The sequence below is a fragment of the Tyto alba genome, unplaced genomic scaffold (genome assembly GCF_018691265.1).
Source record: "Tyto alba isolate M040663 unplaced genomic scaffold, T.alba_DEE_v4.0 Super-Scaffold_13, whole genome shotgun sequence".
Lineage (NCBI taxonomy): Eukaryota > Metazoa > Chordata > Aves > Strigiformes > Tytonidae > Tyto > Tyto alba.
The window spans coordinates 10240543-10264228 of NW_024881275.1; the positions used below are offsets into that span (position 1 = coordinate 10240543).

The 23686-nt window shown below is 44.3% G+C and overlaps 1 protein-coding gene across 3 annotated transcripts; it reads right to left on the bottom strand.

The window, feature by feature from the left end:
* Window positions 1–1092: 1092 nt before the first annotated feature.
* Window positions 1093–23045, bottom strand: RNF20 (ring finger protein 20). Of its 3 annotated transcripts, none has more exons than XM_033011868.2 (21): window positions 23027–23045; window positions 21072–21134; window positions 20647–20813; window positions 20344–20511; window positions 20079–20226; window positions 19736–19918; window positions 18377–18495; window positions 16247–16393; window positions 15988–16065; window positions 15555–15674; window positions 14105–14284; window positions 13767–13902; window positions 12973–13094; window positions 12251–12648; window positions 11549–11666; window positions 9058–9207; window positions 7895–8107; window positions 6173–6298; window positions 4962–5102; window positions 3019–3120; window positions 1093–2790 (listed from the first exon to the last, which is right to left on the bottom strand). In XM_033011868.2, the coding sequence occupies exons 3-21, from the start codon at window positions 20773–20775 to the stop codon at window positions 2614–2616; spliced, it is 2955 nt and encodes a 984-aa protein (XP_032867759.1). In that variant the 5' UTR covers window positions 20776–20813; window positions 21072–21134; window positions 23027–23045; the 3' UTR covers window positions 1093–2613. The 3 variants fall into 3 exon arrangements, with proteins under 3 accessions (XP_032867759.1, XP_032867758.1, XP_032867761.1); XM_033011867.2 differs by having other exon boundaries at window positions 22991–23038; XM_033011870.2 differs by lacking the exon at window positions 23027–23045 and adding an exon at window positions 21833–22308.
* Window positions 23046–23686: the final 641 nt, after the last annotated feature.

A 23686-nucleotide genomic window follows, 5' to 3' on the forward strand; every position in this document is an offset into this window, starting at 1 on the left:
AGCTTTCAACAAATCACTCTTCATTCAAAAACAAAAGTTTAAGCAAAAAAATGTCAACCATCTAATAATTAATATTAAGCAAAAATCTTTCTTTCTGGTGGTGCCTTAGGGGCTACTCCTATGTCACATGCAGAATGTTCCAAATTACTGCAGCACCAGCTAGAAGGCTTTCAGGAGAAGGTCCAAGTTATTGTTGCCTAACAGAGACATGTTTTAATGTTGCAGTGTTATTTTCTTATTCGGCTATTGCTCCAGCCTGATCGCACAGGAGATGAAAAGACAAGACTGCCGTACCTTTCTGTGGGAGGGGAGTATCACACATCTGTCAATGCCTGCAGACTGCCTAAGTGGGGGGAGAACTGGCTATGACAAGATGCACCGGAAACTGCAGATGAGGCTTTTTCTTGGTTTACACTTAATTACTTTGGCTCAGACAGTGAATTTGGGCAGATTTTGGTAAAGAATACCATCCCCCCTTCCCTTCTTTTACCCTAAAATACTTCTAGGCTTGATAAACTTTTAGTTACTTCATTTTGGCAGATCAAAACACCATCTAATGTTTTTGCTCTTTTTCAATGTTTAAATTATAAGCACAGAAATTTAGTTACTTCCAAAATGAGCTTCAGGGACTTCCTGAGCTTAAACTAAAATATTATTTTAAAATAAGAAAATACTAATTTTTCTTGCTGTAGAAAGAGAAAATAGGACTTTCCAAACATCAACTGTGAAACAAATACAGACTATCTGAAGTCTTTGTTTCCTACCATGACCAGAGTGAAACCAGCACAGCCAGTATACATACAAGTTTTAAGCTTGATTTTCAGTAGAAAAGGGATGTGACAATGATTGGGAAAGGATAAAGGAGCTTTGCACCTCTACAAGTCATGTTTAAACTCAGATTGTTGTTCACAGCTGTAAAAGGAAGGCTCCTGTTAGAACAAAGGTGTTTGAAGATCCAAACAGTTTGTTAGTGACCCAGGTCCTAGTTTTAACTGACACACGTTTGTACCACATCTACCATCAGCATTAGTATTCCTAATGCACCATTCTTTCTCCAACTTGACATCACAAATTGTAATCCAAGAAGCAACATCCAGCGAAAGCAGAAAGTTCTGCTTTTATTTCTTCTGCGCATGCTGTAACAGAACTTTAGCCATACGACAAACTCAGCATTCCAGCTTCCCCTTACAAAAATAGGGTCACGTGTTCCCTCTCACTTTACAGGATTCTTAATAATTTACAAGGTTGAATTCATATTTTTGAACGTTTTCAGAAAGATAAAAATCATAATGAATACTTTAAGACAGTCTGTAATTAATTGCTTTCACTTTACTATTGTTTCTATTATTTCTTACAATGAATAGAGGAAGGTAATACAGATTTTATGATTCAGGGAAGGGACATAGATGAGACAAACCTCTGACAGTTGCACCTTCCAAGAAAATTAAGTTTATAGGACAGACACTATGACCTATGAAAGAACGTTGTAATTAAATGACTTTTTGATTTTAGGGGCAGACTTCAAATACACCATTACAGTACAGGGAGCAGAGACTATAACCTATGCCCTGTCCTTTCAAAAAATTCCCAGTGGCCATGACAAAATGACAGAATAATCCAGCATCTTGGCCCTTCTGTTCTGTCAGGAATAAGGTAGTGAAGATACAGTCAAAAGGACAAAGGTTGTTTCAGTTAACCATTTTTTTGAAAGCAGAGGAAGGAAGAAATTAATCTCTACTTTAGAAGCTTAAAGCTTGTGAAAAATGTTTCCAGTAACTGGACATAGGACAGGAGTACAGACAGACACTACCAGAGGTAAGAAAACCAGAAAAATAACCCGGACAACAGCTTTTATTAGATTGTGTGCATTACGAGATTAATCTTTCTGTCAAAGTTGCAACAAAGTAACTTCTAAAATTGTTTTCTGGAAACTAAGGACAATGATAGCAGTGCCTCAACCTAGGAGAAGATAGACATACCAACCAGGGTTCATTAGCGGAATGCTATTTTCAAAGATTCTCCAACATCTTCTCGTTCTGCTCTTCTGGACACTAATATGTGCATTTGCTTGCGGGGGTAGGGAAGGTGTTTACTAATGCACCAGCCTTCACAGATTCTTACCCTAAGTCAGAATGATACATGTCTAAGGGAGTCACTCCACTGAAGTCTACAGGTGTACTTGTTCATTGGTTATTGGCCTTTTAAGTGGGAAACTATTAACTCTCAGAAACACTGCTGTACCTTGATGGGAATTAACATCCAGAGCAAGCTCATCAAATAAAGGCCTCATTTATCTCTGCTGCACCACAGAGAGCTTCCATCCCATCAAGGCAGGACTTGATGTTCCCAACTTGGCAGTGTAGTGATGGATAGGAAATGTCCTCTCAGGCACAAAGAACTCACAAAAACTGAGGGCAAGAATAAAAGAAGACAGACAAAAAAGGAACCAAGATCCAGAATCTGTTTCTTTCCATATCCTAACCACACTTCCCAGAAGAGACTGCAAATGAGCTGACAGAAGCAGTGACTGCCCCAAAGGTGACAATCACAGACAGTGAGGGCGGCTGGGTGGTCAGCATAAGCAGCAACTTTCCATCACTCCACTGGAAAGAATCAACCGATGTAGATCCTATGGAAGTCGTTGGCACCAAAGGCAGCATTGCACTTGGGGCATTTACGCTGCCGAGTGTCATAGCGTGTTTTCACACACTCAAAACAGAAGACATGAAAGCACTTTGTGAGCACAGCATCCTTTTTGCGCATGTTACAGCATGGGCAGGTCAGGCGGGCCTGCAAGACAGAATATTATAGTGAGGGTCCACTGCAATGCAGTAGGTATTTTAAAAGATGACTGAAGATTACAGTCCTTCCATTACTCATAAGAAGAAAATGGTTCCTTCAATATAAGATAGGGCTACAATGCCAGAGTAGAGACAAGAGATGTCAAATACTGGAAACATGGCTACACAGCCTTTTGACTAGAGTTAAAGAGGGAAGTTGACAGAGACAGTTATTCACCTTGTAATCCTTGATTTCTTCCATCAATATCTCATCACAGTTGGGAACCATGTCAGGCTTCTTAGTGGTCTCCAGCTTCCTGCGTAACCTAGAAATATCTTCCTGTAAAAAAAAAAAAAAGAGACCAAATAAACAAGCTGTATATTCTCTATCACAGCTTCTTCAGGGACTAAAGATAACTAGCACCTGGCCAACAGTGCACCTGGCTAAGTCACTCCAACTGTATTTTCATCCCCAATAGTCCAAAAGACTTACTACAGATTTGTGTTGGGTCTGTGTGTGTGTGGCAGGAATTTTGGTAGTGAGGGAGGGGCTACTGCGGTGGCCCCTGTGAGAAGCCTCTCAAAGCTCCCCTGGCTCCAAGTTGGACACACTTTTGGCCAGGGCCAAGCCAATTAGCAATGGTGGTTGTGCTTCTGTGAGAAGGGGATCCTGGGAGGAGGAGTGGGAGGGAGACAGCTATGCAAACACTGAGGTCAGTGGAAGAAAGAGGGTGGAGAGGAGGGGAGATGCACTGGAGCAGAGACTCCCCTGCAGCCCACAGTGAGAGGCCAGGCTGTCCCCCTGAATCCATGGAAGTTCACAGTGGAGCAGATGCTGACCTGCAGCCTGTGGAGGACCCCATGCCAGAGCAGGTGGCTGTACCTGAAGAAGGCTGTGACCCTGTGGAGGAGCCACGCTGGGGCGGTTTGTTGCTGGGAGGACTGCAGCCCATGGGAAGGACCGACACTGGAGCAGTTTGGGAAAAGCGGTAGCCCATGGGAGGGACCCATGTCACGAGAAAGTTCATGGAAGTCTGTCTCCCATGAGAGGGACCCCACACCAGAGCGGGGGAAGAATGCGAGGAGTCCTCCCTGCCCCAAGGAGGAAGAAGCGGCAGAAACAATGGGTGACAAACTGACCACAGCCCTCATCCCTTGCACCCCTGTGTTTATGCCAGGGAGGAATTGGAGAAATCGGGAGCAAAGCTGAGCCCAGGAAGAAGGGAGGGGTGAGGGGAAGGTGTTTTTAAGATGTCTTTGTATTTCTCACTGTCCTACTCTGTTTGATTGGCAAATTAAGTGGTGGTGGTGGTGTTTAAATATAATTGATGTTCATTTTCTTCCCCTAACAGGTCTTTTGCCCATGACCATAATGGGTTAAGTATCCCTCTCTGTCCTTGTCTTGATTCCCCGAGCCTTTTGTTTTATTTTCTCCTTCTCATCCCTGATAGGGAAGGACTGAGTGATCAGGTGAAAAAGAACATCACTCCCACTCCTCCTCCCAGGTTCCCCTTCTTAAATATGTTCTCACAGAGGCGCAGTCAGCATCGCTAATTGGCTTGGCCCTGGCCAAAAGTGTGTCCAACTTGGAGCCAGGGGAGCTTTGAGAAGCTTCTCACAGGGGCCACTGCTGTAGCCCCCTCCCTCACTACCAAAATTCCTGCCACACACACACACAGACCCAACACATTCCACTCCTTGCCTCCATGAATCACATATTTAAGAACTATCATTAAAATCAACATTCATCACACAATACAACAAAAAACCCCCAAACTTTCCCACATTAAAATGAAAATAGTGTTATCACAACACCAAATGAAAGTAAACAATCCACCCCTTGTCCCTCCACCACAATTACAACCAAAATTCCCATGACTATTCTGCTAAGAAGGTTCAGTCTGTGTTTTGCCCATAACCTCTCCCAATTTCTATCTTTATTTCACATTACTCCTGCCCCATGTTGAGTGCCACACAGGACTTACATTATCATCTGGTGCCACATATATTGTCAGTTATCAGTGGACAAAACCTGACAGATCCAAGTCTTGATGAAGCTGGAATCAAAGTGAGACTGGACCCCAAAGAAAGTAGCGTAGCTGAAACCCAACTCCAAGCTCAGTGTGCAAGGAGATAGACCAAAGCAGAGAGATATGAAAGGATTGTACATCAGGTATATACCTCAGCCCTTTTGAAGTTGAACATCTCTTTTTCTCTAGTTACTCTGTTTTCCACAATCTCATCCTGGAAGTCATGTAATTTCTTCTGAGCCAGCTCTAGCTGGGCTTTCAGATCATCTGCAAGCTGGGCTGCATCCATAGCCTGAAAAAGAAAACCAGTATAGAAGTGCCAAACATGGAAAAAGAGCTTAGTGACTTCTAGTCCCTCTTCCTGGCAATCCAAGACTGCTCACAGAGTACTCCTCGGGGAGCTTAAGATATATTTATTCAATCTAATTTTGGTACTTCCAAATAGAGTAACTGGATTTAATCCCTAAACATTACCTCAACAGCAAAATATCTTATTATTAACAAGTTCTAATCATTTAGCTTCAACATTCCTCTTTAACAGAGCCAACGCCTGTCACACTGCAATGCATGTCATTTCGAAAAATACTAATGACCACACAATTCTCTCCTTGTTCAAGTGTTCTCAGCCTTCCACCTTCTACATTTTCTCTGCTAAATTATTTAGAGGCATTTTACAGCTGAACTAGACAGAACTGCAAGATGTTTATTTTTAACCATTTTCTCTCTTTACCAGTTCTCCTACCACTTTCTAACTGCCCCTGCACCAATTAATCTATTAGCCAAGTTCCCTCAATACCACAGATTGTGATATTAAGCACAAGTGATTGTGCTGAACTACCCCCATCTCCTCTACACAAATATATTTCGTTTTCCTTTCTGTTTTAAGGTAATTCCTGCATTTCTGCTAAAGATTTAACAAGGGCAGCATCAACCATGAGACTTAGTCTTATGTTACTTGTAACAGCCCTACTTTATTGATCTTAGACATTTGTTAAAGGTCTTAACATTCCCTAGCCATATTTTCCTTTTACTTGCTTTATCTTTCCTATAAAAGCTTTAACTCCAGTTAACTTCATTTGGCTGCTGCCTCATCTTTCACGACAGGTTTTCTTTCAAGGCACCTTACTTCAGCTCCCTAATCAGACTTTCACAGAAACACATATAACCTCCTCCTTATAAAAGGAAACATCAGTCTGCAATACTTCAATTAGCACTCTCTTCAGGACTTTTCAGCCTTCTGATATACTCGTCCAAAATGATGGAATATCGGGTTACATAATACCAATAAGAGCTAGGAGCCTTCTATGCTTCCCACAAGACAACTCCATCTTACAATCCAAAGGAAATCAAGCAAGCACTCACCTTGCGTTTGTTCATTTCCAGGGCCTGTGTTCGGAGACCTAGTTCTTTCTCACCTGTTCCGATACTGCTTTGCAGTAAGTGTTCCTTTTCCTCTAGCTTACGTACAACCTGCAGCTGGGCATCCACCTTGGAAGGGGAGAGAGAAGGTACAGAAGGACTGAAGTGCATGCTCTGTAGGTCTTCAGAGTTGTCATTAAAGCTGCATGCTAAAACTATCCCTGTCTCCCCACCAAGGAATACCTCTTCAGCTTGTCTTTCTCTCCCTGAACAGGGACACACTAGCAGTCTAAGAACTGTAACCAGATGTCTCTGGTGAACACTTTAAAACTTAGCAATCAAATACTCGCAACAAAAAGGTCTTATTTTTTAGAAGGTGGCTTAGAGAATTGCTGTAAGGCAGTGAACAGTTCCACATTGGTTCCAAAGATGGTAGAATATATATGCGGAAGTATCATTATCACAGGAAAATTACTTCCCACTTTCCTCCTCCCTCCTGCTCACCATAGCAATTGTCCTGGTTGGGGCTGGCCTAGAGCTCCCGTTGGTCTGGCAGCTGGAGGAGCTGCAGCACCCTGAGACCCCAGGGGCTCCCCAGGTCCCAGTGCCCTCACCTGTGTGCGGGGGCGGGGGGAGCACAGCTGGAGGGCTGGGCCCCGATTGGCCGATATCCCCTGTCATGTGACACTGTGCTCACTATATAAAGGCAGGAGAGGGCCAGGAGGGGCTGCCACTTCTGGGAGTGTGGCTGTGGGGCCTTTGTGTTTGGGATCACTGGCTGGGAGCAGGTGGGTGTTGATCAGTGGGTGGTGAGCAGCTGTATTGTACATTACCCACTGATACTGCTGTCAGCGTGTTGTTCTGTCACTGTTATTAAACTGTTTTTATCTCAACCCGTGAGTCTCCCTTTGCCCCTCCGATTCCCTCCCCATTCCCAAGTGGGGGGAGGGTGGGTGAGCAACTGCGTGGCATTTAGCTGCTGACCAGGCTCAAACCATGACAGCAATGAACCTGTAGGACGTTTTATACAGCAATCTGTTTCTTACTAAGACAGGTCCCTTGGAAGTCTGATGCAGCATACCTATGTTGATTAGGGGAACATTCCATCCTGTACTGATTTTGGCAGGGATACAATTAATTCTCTTCATAGCAGCTCATATGGTGTTAAATTTTGGATTTCAGGCCAAAACAGCCCCAGTAGCACACTACTGTTTTAGCTATTGCTTAACAGTACTTACACAGCACCAAGACCTTTTGTGTCTCATGCTGCCTGCCAGCAAGTAGGCTGACAATGCACAAGAAGCTTGAATGGGACACAGCTGAGACAACTGACCTAAACTGACCAAAGGGATATCCCATACCATATGATGCCATGCTCAGCAATAAAAGCTGGTGGAAAGGAGGAAGTGGGGGGGATGTTCAGAGTTAGTATTTGTCTTCCTAAGTCACCATTACACATGATGGAGTCCTACTTTCCTGAAGATGGCCTGCCATGGGAAGTGATGAATTAATTCCTTATTTTGCTTCCCTTGTGTGCACAGCCTTCATCTAACTATTGAACTGTCTTTATCTCAACCCACCAGTTTTATCACTTTTTCCCTTATGTTCCTCACCCCCATCCCACTGTGAGGGAGTGAACAAGCAGGTGTGTGGAGCTTAGCCGCCTACCAGTTAACCCACAACACCTCCACCTTCACCCATCAGTTCTCTCCTTTCCCATGTTACCTGTGTCTTCAATGTCAAAACTTGGTCTGCCAGCTCCTCCTTCTCCTCTTTCAGCAGCTTATGGATCTGGTTGGACTTGATGCGTTCCGACATCAGCTTGAAGTTGGCATCATCCTTCTCCCGCAGCTGCTGCATCAAGCGGATGTTTTGCTCCTGCATATCTTCAAAGGCTTGGCCTGTGACATCCATTTCTGACAGCAGGGCCTCCTCCTCCTGCAAAAGGATCACAGGCTCTAGCAAAACTGTCTCCTGTACTCCTTACAATGACCCTGAACATTTTACTCAGACATCAAACCTAGCACAGATGAAGAAAGATGTCTCAGTATTAGAGAACAGTGTCTTCCCAGCAACCAGAAAAAAAGTGCTCCCTAGAAGTCTGCACCACAGCAGAGATGCCCTGAATTAGAAGGTGTAGAAAAGAGATGGTTATCTTCACCAGCACTCACGTACTATGGCTTGTCTGCTGGCAAAATCAGCTGCGGCACAGTTGTTGCCAGAGCTGGGCAGAAATTGACTCCCAGCTTCAGGCAGGTAGCTGAATAACTGTCATATACACTAGGCCAAGAATACTACATGTGGACAACTCAATAGCTTCCAACTAACAGGCTGCCAAGCCCATTAAACTCATTTAAGCCACTTCAATATCAACTGAATAAGTGACAAGATAGAACAGTTTTGTACCATAAGGAAAACAATACATTCTAAAAAAGTACATGGCAAGTCACTGGCTTGTCTCTCCCCTACTGAAGTGGTCCTGCTCTCTTTATCATTATATTAAGCCCTTTTTTTGTGAAAGAAGGTACGGCGTGGTACAACACACATGTATTAATTATATGAACTGTGCGGATAACAGCTTTTGAAAGAAATTGTAACCTCCTCCCCCAAAGGCTGATCTCTCCCCTGTGCTCTTCACCTAGGCCACAAACAATTAAACATTCCCCACCACTCCCTGCCATGAGGTTTGTGACAGCCAGGAGTTGTGGGGCTTTTTTGATCACTGTTTTTTTGACTGGTTGGGTTTTCTCCCCTTGGATAAACAGCAACAAAACTCACATCTCAAGCACATGCAGAGGCAGAAATTATTTTTTCTTCCTGGCTGTAACCTGAAGGCAGTTCCTTCCCAGGTGCTCCAGCCAAAAGAAAACTCATAAGAAACCTCTCACCTGCTTAGCCATGGCTAGTTTCTTCTGTAAATACTCAATTTGTTCCTCCACTGCTCGGATCTTGCGGAGGGCATCCTCATCAGCCATCTTTTTACTCTCCTTCTTCTCCTTGTCTTCTAATTCTTTCACCCTCTGCCTCAGTTCTTCCAGCTACAGCAAGGACAAAACAAATTACACTAAACACAAGAATGTGGCCTAAAGATTGTTAAGAGCCTGTTTTCCCCACAGTTCTCTTAAACACTGGAGAAACTGCCTTCAATGCATGGGAAAAGAAAACCCATCTTGACAGGACAGTGTATTACTGGGAGATGAACCATTAAGATGGGCTGTAAGCCCAAGATCTTGATTTCAAAACCTTTGAAAATTCCATATCATCTTTTATCATAGTAGGAACATTAGTCTCTTGCAGTTGTGTATGTAAGGGTATGCAGACGGACAGCATCTGTTCCTTTAAGGGTGTCTGGTCAAGGACCTTTTTCAATACAAAAATGGATAATAAGAAAAAGAGGAAGCCATAAGCTAAAAATAGAGAGACAAACCTGAATGACAAATGGTAAGAGAGGCAGTGATGAGAACCAAAGCTCATTAGTCACTGTATTAGTGATGGGAAAAATGGTTTGTGTTAGTGCAAATCTATTTTTTGATCGGTAGACTGTATCCGATGGAAGAAGTCTCTATGGTTTGCGCCTCCGTGTGCGTGACTGCTGCACGGGACGCTGTTCTTGTTTAGCTACACGTCAGGTAACAACTGAAGGTTAAAGCATAAGAAAGTTAAAGATCAGAGGAAGGAAGCAGCAAAACGGACCTCTACCCACGCTTACCCACGCTATGAAACTGGGCTGCATGCCACTAAGACCACAAGGGACATTGCTGGGTAGGCGATGCAGAGGAGGGAGGATGAAGTCACGACCTTCGAGGGGCCAAGACGACCACCTTTTCTGTTACAGCGCAAGCGCAAGCGGTGCTTTGACAGTACACCAGTCAGGACGTGCTTTGCCCGCCTCCTGGCACGTCCTGGCCCTACATGACGGGATGCAGAGGGTGTAGAATTCACCCGGAGCTGCGACACGGCGCGGCAACCAAGTCCGGCCAACGCTGTCGTCGTGGAGACGTCCGCTCAGTATTGGTGCCTTGCCGTCTCGAAGTCCGGACTCTGCTGCACCATGTGCTGCCACAGCTAGTGGGGCTGATGGCACGTGTGCAAGTGTGCTTTTGCTGTGCTAAGTCACAACTGGTTTCTGCTATTTTAGTATAACTAAGAAATCATTTATATATATATATATATATATATATATATACACACACACACATACAAAACAGTGTACATAGGTATATTTTTTCTACCACACCTTATCCTTTACAAACCTTTAATGGGAACAGTCACACTAATTGATGAGAGAATGTGAATGTGAGAAGGTTTACTCCAGCAAGGTTATCTGACTGTGGACCCTGTAAATTGGGAAACTAAGGCAGGGCGCAGAAACCAGAAACAAAATATACAGAGACACAGACCTGACAAAACAAACATGGAGACAAAAACAAGAAACAAACCTCTCCAGTCACACCAGTTAATAGGCTACCAAGAAACTACAGGCACCACTTCCAGGAAGATCAACCTGGACTTTGCAACTGATAAGACTGTAAACCAGGGGTGGATCCTGGACTGGGAGGGCTGCGGGAATTGATAGAGCTGTACAAACAAAGGGGCACGCAGGGGAAGGGAAAGCAAAGATGAACAAATTAGGGTTAGAGAAAGTATAAAAGGAGATGATCACATGTAAAATGTGGGCAGTCAGTACACACTTGTCTGGCTCAGCCTTGTGCATGATCACTGCTGCCTATCTTCTCATTAAATATTCTCTTAACTATCTCTACCCCATATGTATGTGTGCTGCATGGAATAAATGCTTGCTACAGGCGAGACCTGTATGTGAAGAAGGTAAGAGGGCTGAGGATTACAGGGGTACCAGACAGACAGGGTGGCCATACTGGTATCTGAGGGATCTGCGAATGTGTGTGTGCTTGTGAACCCAGAGATTGTTGTGTATGTGCCTGCACTAGGACATTCTATCTCTACCAGCTGAAGAGGAAGAAGGGGACTTGTCTATGTTTATGTTTTAGAAGTCCTAGATGTACACGCTGTTGAAGGCAGCACCTTGTCTGCAGCAGCCTGACTGGCTGTGTCAGTGTCCTCTGCATGTGTATGTTTCTGAGACATATGCTGAGCTTTGCTACTAGTTGAAACTACAACCGAGAAAGCGGGAGCCATGTCCCTTAGTCTAGACAAAGGGATCATTCCTTCCCAGAAGAGCACATCTCAAAATCTCCCTGTTCAACTCCAGACCATTCCAATCTCCCTTCTAAATGACAAAGATAAGAGGAATAACCTCCAGTTCTGAAGACAAAAACAACACAGTCCAGGTGCAGAGTATCTGAAAAGAAGTTTTAAGTAACATGCTGAAAAGAAAAAGGGAAGAGAAATTAGATTTACCTCAGCTTTTGCCTTCTTCTCAGCTGCCATCAGCTGCACTTTGTCTCTCTGCTCTTTGGGAGCAGAGCGGTACATATCTAGCAAGAGCTTCATCTCCTTCTGGCTCTCCTGGGCCTTCCTGGAGACAGAGAGACAACTGTGAGAACACAGCAGGAAAATTACAACATCACATATCCAGCATGAGAGTCAGAGTAGTATCCTCTCTGTCTCCCACATGGTATACATGTGGAGTTATCCCTTGGCTCATCTTACCCAAGTAACATAAAATAGCCAAAGAGAACAGGCTGGAGGCTGAAAAGAAACATGTCTAGGTACATGGGTTGAAAAGCCAAGAGAAATGGGGTGGGGGTCACCCTAATAGCAAGCAACAAAGTATCAATCTGTGTGCTGGTACTGACCCAAGACGGGGAAGACTACTGTGCTCTTTAATAATAACCTGCTGCTGTAAAGCTTTACACAGTTGTTATGGCAGCAACAGATGAAGATTACTTGACCCACACCATGAAGTATCTGGTTCAGTAATTCATGCTTTAGGCTGTCGTAGGAGAAATGTTACTGCATTGTCCAAATCACAAACAGATACAGACAGTGCTGGAAACCTCTCACTTCAGTGAAGCTCATCTCATAACAGCGAGCTACAAGTCATCTCAAACACCCCAGTTTGGGCACTACTCAAGCTGGAAAGGGAAGGACAACTCTTACTTCAGCTCAGCCTTCAACTGCTTGATCACTTCAGCCTCCTTCTTTCTTCCATCTTCATGCTTCCCTTTCTCCTTCTCTTTGGACTCTCTCTCCTTCTCAGATTCCTTCTGCTTCTGCTTTTCCCGCTCTCGTTCCTTTTCCTTCTCTTTCTCTTTCTCCCGCTCTCTCTCTTTCTCTTTTTCCTTCTCTCGTTCCCTCTCCCTCTCTCGTCTCTCTCGCTCTCGTTCCTCTTCATCTCGCCTGGCCTTCATTTCATTAACGTCTTCAGAAGCAGCTTTGGGGACAGACACTTGAGCAGAAGGATCATCAGATTCCTGCTTGATCTCTGGAGGTTCCTCCTTTGTATCTTCAGTGCTGGACTGGGACTGTAAGAGAGCACTGCCACTGCGAGAGCGGATCTATTATGGAATAGCAAGAAAGCCAATGCAGAAAACAAACCATTAAGTTCTTAGCCAGAAATCTACCTCAACTCCACTTACCTTGTCTTCCCAGACCCATGCTTGCATCCCCCACCACAACTGCTACTATTTTTCATGGAGCACTACACAGCTACAAAAGACAACCATTCATTTGGTAAGTGGAAGCAGCAGTGTAGAGCTTCATCAAAAGTTACATTTCATCCTGCATGGCATACCAGAAAAGCTGATATTGCAGGCAAGGGTGACAGCATTCCCTTCTGCTAAGCACTTTCTGCTCTCTTCTGGCATTTCATGCTCTGATACCTTGCTCAAGTCAGATTGGGCCTCTCTCAGTTTGCGCTTGTATCTTAACACCTCTCCCTTCAGCTGGTGGTTGTGATTTTGGAGGCTGCTGATGAGATGACGCATCTCCCGATTAATTGGGCCTACAAAATCAGAAACGCAACTGTAACAAACCACACTTTTGCCAACCTTCTGCAAGGACTTTCACAGAGATGAAGAACAAACTAAGTGACAATGACAAACAACCAAAATAAGGCTATTATTGTTCTGCCACACAACAGATCAACACATCTGCAGAAAAAAAAAAGTCATCCCAGTTTTACATGCAACCACAAGTCCTTGCAAATTCCCAGTCCTAATTTCCCTTTAACATTACCTTTTTCTCCCACATTCCTAAAGGAAATGTGTCATGCTACAAAAAAAATCTATGATTTAAATATTACTTCAGAAATAACTTTATTTCCTCTGATGAAGTTTGAAAATTATTCGTTTCCTATCCAGGTTATCATTCCAGACTTGTAAATGAATCCCCAAAAAAGTAATTTTTAATAATGCAAAATACTCTGTCATAAACCAAATTATTAGCAAAATGTATGTATTTTGCAGTATCTAAAAGGAAGTCAGATAATGTGGAACTGACCTTCCGTAAAACACATGAAGAGCTTTGTTTTTTTGAGATAGAGACTTGCCAGAACAAGTATGTAACAATAACAAATAAGCAAAGCAGGTGTTTTACTGCAATGCAGCCTCCAATGAACATTGGTGGGGGGCTGCGGTGGAGGCATTTTTTTAAGCACAGCAGAAAAACTCCATACCTGCTTGTTCATTGGCAGCAAGTGTCTGTTCAAACTCTATCCTCAACATCTCATACTCTTTGCGGACTTGTGCCAGGGTGTCCTCTAGTTGAATCACCTCTGTGCGTAGTTTCTTGTGAAGGCTGACCTCATCCCTCTGAGGAGTAAGAATAGGACAGAACTTGGTGCTGTGACCCTGGCGTACCTCTCACCTCATCAGTGTGAGATGAACATCAACAGAACAGATGAATTATTGACAGGAAGATAAATTTCCTAAACATTCCCAGAGCTACCCAGATCCAGCTGCAATGGCCAATGGGATGACAGTGTTCCCTAATCAGATGGAGCAGCAATGCTACCTCAATTAGTTCCACCTGGCGCTGGTGTGTGGTGCGGGTGCCATGAAGCAGAGTGCGAGCCTCATCAAGATGTGCCTTCAGCTGGAGACTCTCATTATACAAAACAGAAAATTGGGACTGCATGCAGCGGTATTCTGGAGTCTCCTTCACAGCCTCTTCCACTGCTCGTCGCAGCTCAACCTGGTCAGGACACAAGAAAATGCCACAGAAATAAAAAAAGTATCTCCTTATCTTTGGTATATATCTTGCAAGGTAGAACAGTGAATCAAGCTGCCACAAGCAAAGACAAAAGTATCACTTTAATAGCATTGCTGTGAAGTAGATGCCAGTGATATATTTCAGTATCAATATTAAAAAAGTCTGCTTTCTCTGTATGCACTAGGATGCTTCTCCTGCACATGACAAAAGCTTTTGATTCTCACATTCTGCAATAGTTTCTCTCAAAGAGTGGAGCTTGGAAAACATGATACACCATCTCAGTGGATTTACTGTAAAACCATAATCACCTAAATCAATAAAGATGGACATACAGAAAAGTATGATAGAAAACTAGAGAAAATACATGTGCGAGTAGGCAATATGTTAGCTTTCTACCACTAAGAGACATAACGACTGAAAGGAAGATGAAAGAAAGCGAAAGTAGTAGAGAATCTGAATTTTCCTAACAAAATAACGTTAGCAAATGACTGTGACTACCAGCAGTGAAACAGACACATATATACACACATACATCTTAATATTACTTAAGAGAAAAAGAAAGCCAAATGCTGTTTTTCTCAAACTCGCAGATAAACATAACTGAAGTGCCTCAAGACAGTTTCTGGAATCTCATCTCTGAAACTTAGGTTATCAGCTCAGACGTTTCTTATAACAGGCTAACAGATCTATTGAGCACTAAAATAAAATTTAGATTTTCTGTATCATGTACTTATCTACTATAGTCACAGGTTTTTGCATTATCACCTTTAAGACATAAGATACTCATATGCTGTTTCTTATCTATCCTTTCTACCACACTGGGAAAGATATAAGTTCATCAACTCTTTTAAGAGCCTATGTCTCCTATACAAGTTCCTTGATGTTTTCAGTTCTGTAGTTCCACTTGCATGGGGCAGAGGGAAGGTGGAAGAGGGGTCAGTACTTGTGAAGAAATTAAATTAGTTTCCATGAGATGTCATTAAGATTTACTGAATATATCAGAATGGAAAACAGAAAATCAGTAACCATTAAAATTTCTAGTGATGACCACATGGTGTCACCAATGCACTGAACTGCAAGTGTAAGTCACACAAGCTTACTAAATTGTACCATGTACAAAATATAACCAGCTAAAGAGCAAGTACAGAATAGACTAGTATTATTGAGGTTTTCCAGAGACACTGTATGGCAAGACTGGGGGCAACCAACCACAAAGAACACCTTCATCCTCAAATAAGTACAGATGTCTCACCTTGAGTTTTTCATTCTGTGTTGTTACCTCCTCAAGATCCTGGCGTAGTTCCTCCAACTCACTGAGGCGATTCCCAGCAAGCTCTTTATTCTCTTCCAGCTCTGCATTCATCTCCTCAAACTGTTGGGGATAAACTGCCTTTAAATCCTACTGTTAGTGCATCTACTGAGGATACTAATTAAGTAACTGGTAATACAGTAACAGAAATTACAGACTTAACTGTCAGGTGACATTACCAAGTGAGACATAGTCTATTTCCAACAGGTGTGTTTCATAGGTAGGAAACTCGTACACGGACAAAATGGCTTGCCCAGTGTCACACAGATTTGTGCCAAAGAAGGTATCTAAATTCTGTTCCATTCTATGGCCCTATGCACAAGTTCTCATTGATTTCATTCTCCTCCCTTGCCCACAACCAAGCCCCTGACATTACCTTGCGGGCATTAATAGTGATTGTGCCCCCGTAGAGGCTGCTCCCAGCTCCATATACCTTGTAGCCTTTGGAGTTTACCTGCAAAAAAGGCAACAGATTTCATCAATACCCAATTAAATGCCAAGACTGATAATACAGCATATTCAAGATGGTACACTACAAATTCTCACTTCTCACAGCATAGTACCATAAGATGATGTTACACATCTCAAAACTACAACCATTTATCTGGTTTCAGGGCAGAGAGGATGGTGCTTACTCGTTCCAGAACATCTGCTAAGTGCCGGTTGAGCCTCTGCTCCCTCTTGCGTATCTTGTCAATATCCCACTGAAGATCATCAATCATAGTCTCCAGAACAGACACTCGAGATTCTGCTGTCTCCACTCTCTCTTGCAGCTTAGAGAACTGCAATCAAAAGAGTTATTCAGCATACTGAATAAAATCAACACTTTCTGAGACTGTTCAGTATTCATTTTTCTCTCATACATCATACCCCAGACTCGTGCTTTCCACTCACCTTTTGCCGTGGCAACAGACTATGCAATGAACTGTCCTGAATTTACACTGGCTGAATCCCAACACGGTAATGAAAATAAAACAAAACTAAAAATGAAGAGCAAGAAGCTGCTAATATCTGGCAGTATATATATGCAGCCACCTTAGATTATTCAAGGGATTTTTGGTTTTTTAGACTTTTCAATCCATATGTTCATCCATTCTACAGACCACTGAAGTGCTTGGTGGTCTAACACTGAGCAAGGCCAGTGTTAATACAGTTTTTAAAGTAACTGAAACCTCTGAAACAAATACTGCCAATAATGTAAATCACTTAATGACTGGAATCAACTTGTAATTAATGTCATTATACTTTCACACATGATGCAGAGAAAACAAGGAATCTGAAATTACACTGATGCCATGTCAAGTGTCTCAGATGTTTACATAACCACCTTAGCATCACTTTACCACTTCCTCTGCTCTGTCTTCCTTTAAAATTAAATCCATCCAACTCACCGGTTTGGTTATACTTTTTCATCCAGTGATGTAACCAGCAAATCAATCCAAATTATACAGAAAATTTATATACAGTCCTCCACAACAACCACCCTTTCCATAACCTTTGTTCGGAGGCAACTCTCAAACCACATTGCTCCTGTGCCTCTCCAAGGCAGTAACTTGCTTTCCAAGCTATACTAATGTGGTGGGTTGACCATGGCTGGATGCCAGGTGTCCACCAAAGCCACTCTATCACTCACTTTCCTCAGCTGGACAGGAGAAAGAATGTAACAAAAGGCTTGTGGGTGGAGATAAGAACAGGGAAAGATCATTCACTAATTACTGTCACTGGCAAAACAGTCTCAACTTGGAAAAAGTAACTTAATTTATGGACAATGAAATCAGAGTAAGGCAATGAGAAATAAAAGAAACCCTAAAACACCTTGCCCTTACCCCTCCCTTCTTCCCAGGCCTAACTTTACTCCTGATTTTTCTACCCCTCCAGCAGCACAGGGGGATGGGGAATGGAGGTTGTGGTCAGTTCATCAGATGCTGTCTCTGCTGCTCCTTCCTCCTCACAGGGACTCCTCACACTCTTCCCTTGCATGGGGTCCCTCCCACAGGAGACAGTCCTCCATGAACTTCTCCAACATGAGTCCCTCCCACGGCCTGCAGCTCCAGTCACAAACTGCTCCAGTGTAGGTCCCTCCCACAGGGTGCAGTCCTTCAGGAACAGACTGGTTCAGCATTGGTCCCCCACAGGGACACAAGTCCTGCCAGCAAACCTGCTCCAGTGTGGACTCCTCTCTCCATGGGGCTACAGGTCCTGCCAGGAGTATGTTCCAGCACGGGTTTCCCACGGGGTCACAGCCTCCTTCAGGCACATCCACCTGCTCTGGCATGGGGTCCTCCACAGGCTGCAGGTGAAGATCTGCTGCACCATGGACCTCTGTGGGCTGCATGGGACAGCATTTCTCACCATGGTCCTCACTCCGGGCTGCAGGGGAATCTCTGCTCTGGCATCTGGAGCACCTCCTCCTCATGCTTCTTCACTGCCCTTGGTGTCTGCAGGCTTGTTTCTTTCACATATTCTCACTCCTCTCTCTGGCTGCAATCGCTCTCCCACAATCTTTTTTCCCTTTTCTTAAACATGTTATCACAGAGGTGTTACCACCATTGCTGATAGGCCCATCCTTGGCCAGCGGCAGGTCTGCCTTGGAGCCAGCTGGTGTTGGCTTTGCTGGACACAGGGAAAGCTTCTGGCAGGTTCTCACAGAAGCCACACCTGTAGCACCCCTGCTACCAAAACTTTGCCATGTAAACCCAATACAGGTAACCACAAATTATTCTAAGCAGGACCCCAGAGCAGATTTCTTTCTCTCCTTTTTATACCTCCTGAGACATGATTCGGTGCTTCTCCTGAAGAACATCAGCCAGCTCCTGCAGCCGTCCATTTTCATGTGAGAGGTATGTATTAAGCTCCAGGACTGCTTCTTCCATCAACGAAATATCTGAGAGATACATAAAGAAAAGAAAATGAATGGAAATCAAGGAAGACTGGTTTTAATTCTTAAAGATCAAAGGGAGAAAAAAGAAAACAGAAAAAGAAATTTCTGATTTTAACTTCTGCTTACTCTATCTCTCCAGCAGGTGGTTCCTGAGGGTCTGATATCCAGCGCTGCAGAGCTTTGACTTGCATTCACTAAGCAAAAGGCTCTGCACTTTAACATACTACACATTTCTGATTGTCAGTTACCATCCCCTAATGTCAGAAATCATTCCAACTGTGTTAGTATCAGCAACACAGAACATGCCCTTGTAACCCAGTAACACCCTAATGCAGATTAAACTAATGTGCAAACCTGACACAACAGGTGGCTTGAGCTAACATACCAAACTGTCATTTGGTATGAGTACAGGCTCACATTGCACTAATGTCAATGCCACTAGAGTTTAAGACTGTCAGCTAAGGAGAGTTATGCTTCACAGCACCAATGCTAGACTTGCCAGAGCTTCTTGATTAGAGTATCCTTAATTAGAGCACTCTAGACAGAAGGCAAACCAAGGATGAGTTGATATTCCACCTAAATTTTAATTCAAAAGATTAAAATTCTAGCCCAACTAATGACGTTTTTCATAGAGTCATCTGAGTATAATTTGAACCTGCTACATTAATTTTCAGAAGGTAGTCATTTGGCTTTCTTCCGCAAACTCTGCTTTGTGTTCAAAACTGACAGCTACACTAGGCATGCCAAGACATTAGATGGCTACTATTTTGTTCAAAACTCTGTGGAAACCAAGGAGCTGGTTATTCCTACCCTATTTACTAAACGTCAACAGAGAAGGAATCCAACATCATCAGTTTGTAATACTGATTTCACTTCTTTACTTGTAAGCATCAAGTCTTTTACACAGTGGCGGAGGACATCTGAGTCATAAGGCTCAACTGTAATCTGTCACTTCTCAGGTAGATGAACACACTACTGCAAGGAACAAGTGTTTCCTTAGCCCAACACACTGCAGAGCTCTCAGCATTCAAATTCAGAGGCAGTTATAATATGCTCCTAGCATATGCTATTAGTCTTTATGAAAGAGTTTGGTTATTGAGAGTTTGGAAAGCTAAGCCAATTTTGGAAAATAAACAAGCATAAGAAGGACTAGGCCTTAATACTTGCAATGCAGAATCATGTCTAAGCTGGAGGTAGATGAGGATTCTTGAATATCAGCCAGGGATCAGCACCTTGGTCATACCTCCACTATTCAGCTTGTGGGACAGCACATCCACTTTCTCCTGCAGCTTGTCATACATCATCACAATCTGGGCAACAGCACGACGGGAGGACTCTACACGCTCCTGCAGCTGAGACTCTATCTCCTCACTAGTGCTGCTGGCTAGAGTGGCTAGGAAGGAGAATGCTGGCTCCAGTCCTTCACCTGGGAACAGAAAGAGGTGCAAAAAAATAAATGTGCTTTGGCAGGCGATATATCACTAATCTGTACAACCAGAGAGCGTCTGTCACCCTTCAGAAAGGGACATCAACATTTTTCACAGCTGAAATCCATCTTTTCCACTGTCCCCAGCCAGGTGCCTCACCTCGTTCCCTCTCATCTTTGCGCTCCTGATTACTGTCCGAGTCTGGTTCGGGTTCTGGTACCACCAGTGCTTTTCTTTCAGACAAAAGGTCTCCAAGACCTTGGTCCAGGTCAAAGCGTTTAAGGATGATGCGGATATTTTCATCAAACTGAACAATGGAACAGGCAAGACAAGACAAAGAATGGATGTGAATAAAAGGAGTGCAGTGGAATAGAAGCAGAGACACAAGAACAGTGTATATAAAATAACACAGTGTGTTACTAACCTGATTCCAGTACCGATTGATAATCAGTAGAGAGGCATCATCAGTTGCCTGCCGACGCTCCAGCTTCTCAATGTGCTCCCGTAGCTCATCTTCAATGGCTTGCCGCTGGTCCAGCATCTCTGCTAGTTTCCTGTTCTTGGTCTGTAGGGTCCGGATATCCATCTCCTCCTGTGCAGAGGTACAAGTCAGGGCACATTGCACATAAGCCAGATCACTGGGCTCATACAGAAGACACAGAGATATTTTTGTTTCCAGATGAAAAATAAGCAAGAGGTTGAGTGGGGTTGTGCAAGGAAGACATACCGTTGAAGAAACGCCACCAAGCTTAATGGTCTCCACTGTGGTCCCTGAATCTTCAACCCCCGCCTTCTTCTCTGGAGGTGCAGAAGGGCCAGGCTCTCCAGCTGTCCGCTTATTGCCAATTCCAGACATGGTGGCTGAAGCATATAGACTCCCACCCTAAATTCTTCCTGAACATTAAAGAACACTTAAAAAATCGCCAGCAAGCACACGCTCAAAACAATCAACTCGATTTAGGGTTTTTAATAGACTGATCTATCACGGTAACAAGATGCCCAACACAATACAGACCATATAACTCAAAAGGTTTTGGAAAATACTGGTCAAACATTAAGTCTTAAAAGACATCATTAGGATTAGCACTGTAAACAGCAAGTTGATGGGAAAAAAATGCACTGCTCTGTAATGTTAAAATGAAAGCACTGTACCTTATCACATTCTTTAGCAAAAAATCTTCATGCAGGCTCAGTCTCTGCTTTTTTGATTTCTCTCTGTATTAATAAAAATTACCTGGGTTAGATTTTAACAAGCAACTGAGATGGTGTACATGTAGCACCAGTTCACTTCATATCAACCAAACTGTTCTTATTCTATCAATATTCAAAATCAGTTAAAGCTGAGGGCAGCAATACCTTGAAGATGAACCCTGTAAGAGCTTACATAGAGACCTTACAAATCCTATGGAACTGAACACTGATTCCAAGACAAAGTTTGTAAAGACCCATTTGAAGAGTTTTCCTGTGTATCAGGAGAGATGCAGGCATGTTTGAAGAATATTTATTCTGAAATTAATGCAATCTGAAAAGCTCTGGACTACTAGTTACAGAATCACAGAACAGCTGAGGCTGGAAGGGATCTCTGCAGATCACTTGTTCAGTGCTTCTGATTAAGGTGGTACACTGCTTTGCCAAATCTTATAATTTAACAGGTACTGTAGCTTGGCATTGCAATATAAAGATTATTTCTAAATGAGTTGCCAGAACAGCACATATAGTGGTCCTGTAGCCTGTCTTTTAACATAAGCATTAAATACATGTAAAAAATAAAATAAAAAAATAAGCAAAGACAACTTCCACTTAACTATTTTCCTCCTTTTAGCTATGAAATTCAGTGGGCAGTGATATTAGCTAGAATGACTAGGCCATTGGAGGGGGTGGGGGAAACAGCTGTTACTAAAAACATATGCTACCTATCAGTCCAGCAAGCCACCAGTGACTACTGCCTTTCACATTTTCTGTCCACAAAGTACTTCTTCCATTGCCTCCTGACACCATCCCTTCCAGCTCTAGCTCCACCTCTCCGCACTACTCACTTCCTCACATACTGTACACCAGGACCTGACACACTAATTTTTCATGACCACAGACCTTCTCTTTCCTTTAGGAACTCAACCTTACTCTGTCCCAGGCTATTTACATTATTCTCTCTCCACACACAGATCACACTGACTCATCAAATACTGACTGTCTTCCCCTATCAGAGACTCAGCTTCATCTTAATCCCCCTCTTACAGTTAAAACCGCCTTACACAAAGACCCAAACACACTTCCACCTGGCACTCCCCACACCTGCCACTGGCCAAAAATCATCTACTCTGACCACCATCAACCACCTGAAGAGAGCAAACTTCCCCAGGCCCAGTACTCAGCTACCCATCTACAACCCATGTCCATCAACTATGTTTGAGCCCTTTCACATGCTTGTGGCACTTTTAGTCAAAAAACCTTTCAAAGAAGCTTCCTACACACACCAGCCGTTCTCTGCTTTCATTTTTTTTTCATATAATCCGCAGCCCTTTGGAGCATCACAAAACCCTGTTGTGGCCACCCACACAAATCCCAGAGATTTCCCCCCTAGAGACACCTAATGAAGCCCCACACCACCCACCCAAGACTCCTCTCCACACAGAGCAAAAAACCCCGTCCAAATCGCCACTCATTCCCCAAGCACAAGTACGAAGCCGCTTCACTGATCCCCACAAACCGGTCCCTTGCCTTCCACGCCCACTGGCAAACCCCCCACGCACACCCAGGAGCCTCCTACACCACCAACGCCCGCACCCGCGGCTGGACACCCCTACTGCGCACCTCCGGCGCTGACCCCCGAGCACCGAGAGCCCCACGCCCGCCACGGCCTCTCCTGCATCCCTGGGCAGCCCCACACCAGCCGCAGCTCCCCGCGACACATCCACACCTATTGCCCCCTAGGCCCACCCCTTCTTCCACGGGGGTACACTAACACTGCTTCCGCCCCCGATCCCCTCCTTCCCCCGCACCCCGACCTCCCTTCCCGCCCCTCCCCGAACACCCAGCGCGGTGCGGCCGCCCCACAGACCCCACACTCACACCCCAAAACCAGCCGCCGCCACCTTGCCCCGGCCCACCGGAAGTCACTGCTGCCGCTGGCGGTCCAATCCCGTGTGAGGCTGGGCAGACGTCACTCGGCACCGCCCTTCGGCCGGTGTGATTGGCGGCCGCTCCTTTCAGCCGCCATTTCGCCCTCACCCGTCATGGACGCTCCTCGGCCTGCTGCTTGCCCTCGCTCGACATGGCCGCCGTTGCCATGGTGCCTGACGCCAGCGCCCTTACCCGCACAAGAGATGGCCGCCGCCGCCGCTCGGGCACCCAAAGGAGGCGGTGCCGCCTCCACACGCGCTCCCCGGGCCCTGGGGGGTCGCCGTGGGCTGAGCTATGGGGCGGGGATCGGGGATCGGGGATGGGCGCACCCCGACACCCGCTCGTCCGTGTTCCCGCGCTGTGTATGTGAACTGTTGTAACCCAGATGTCATTTACATGTGTAAAATATATAGAAAGACATACACCGCGCAGGGCTAGCTCCAAATAAGATTGAAGTCATATTTTCGATAATGCAAGTTTAGAGTAAAATGTTAGTATTTTAGGTTCAGTATCTTTATTTCAGCCCATCTTTGTAGAAAAACACGAGAACATACACAAACACCATCAGGCTGACAGCGTTCCTGCTTTATTTATCAGTTTAAAGTAGATTTGTATCTCTATAGCAGATGCAAGCTTTTTGTGCAGGT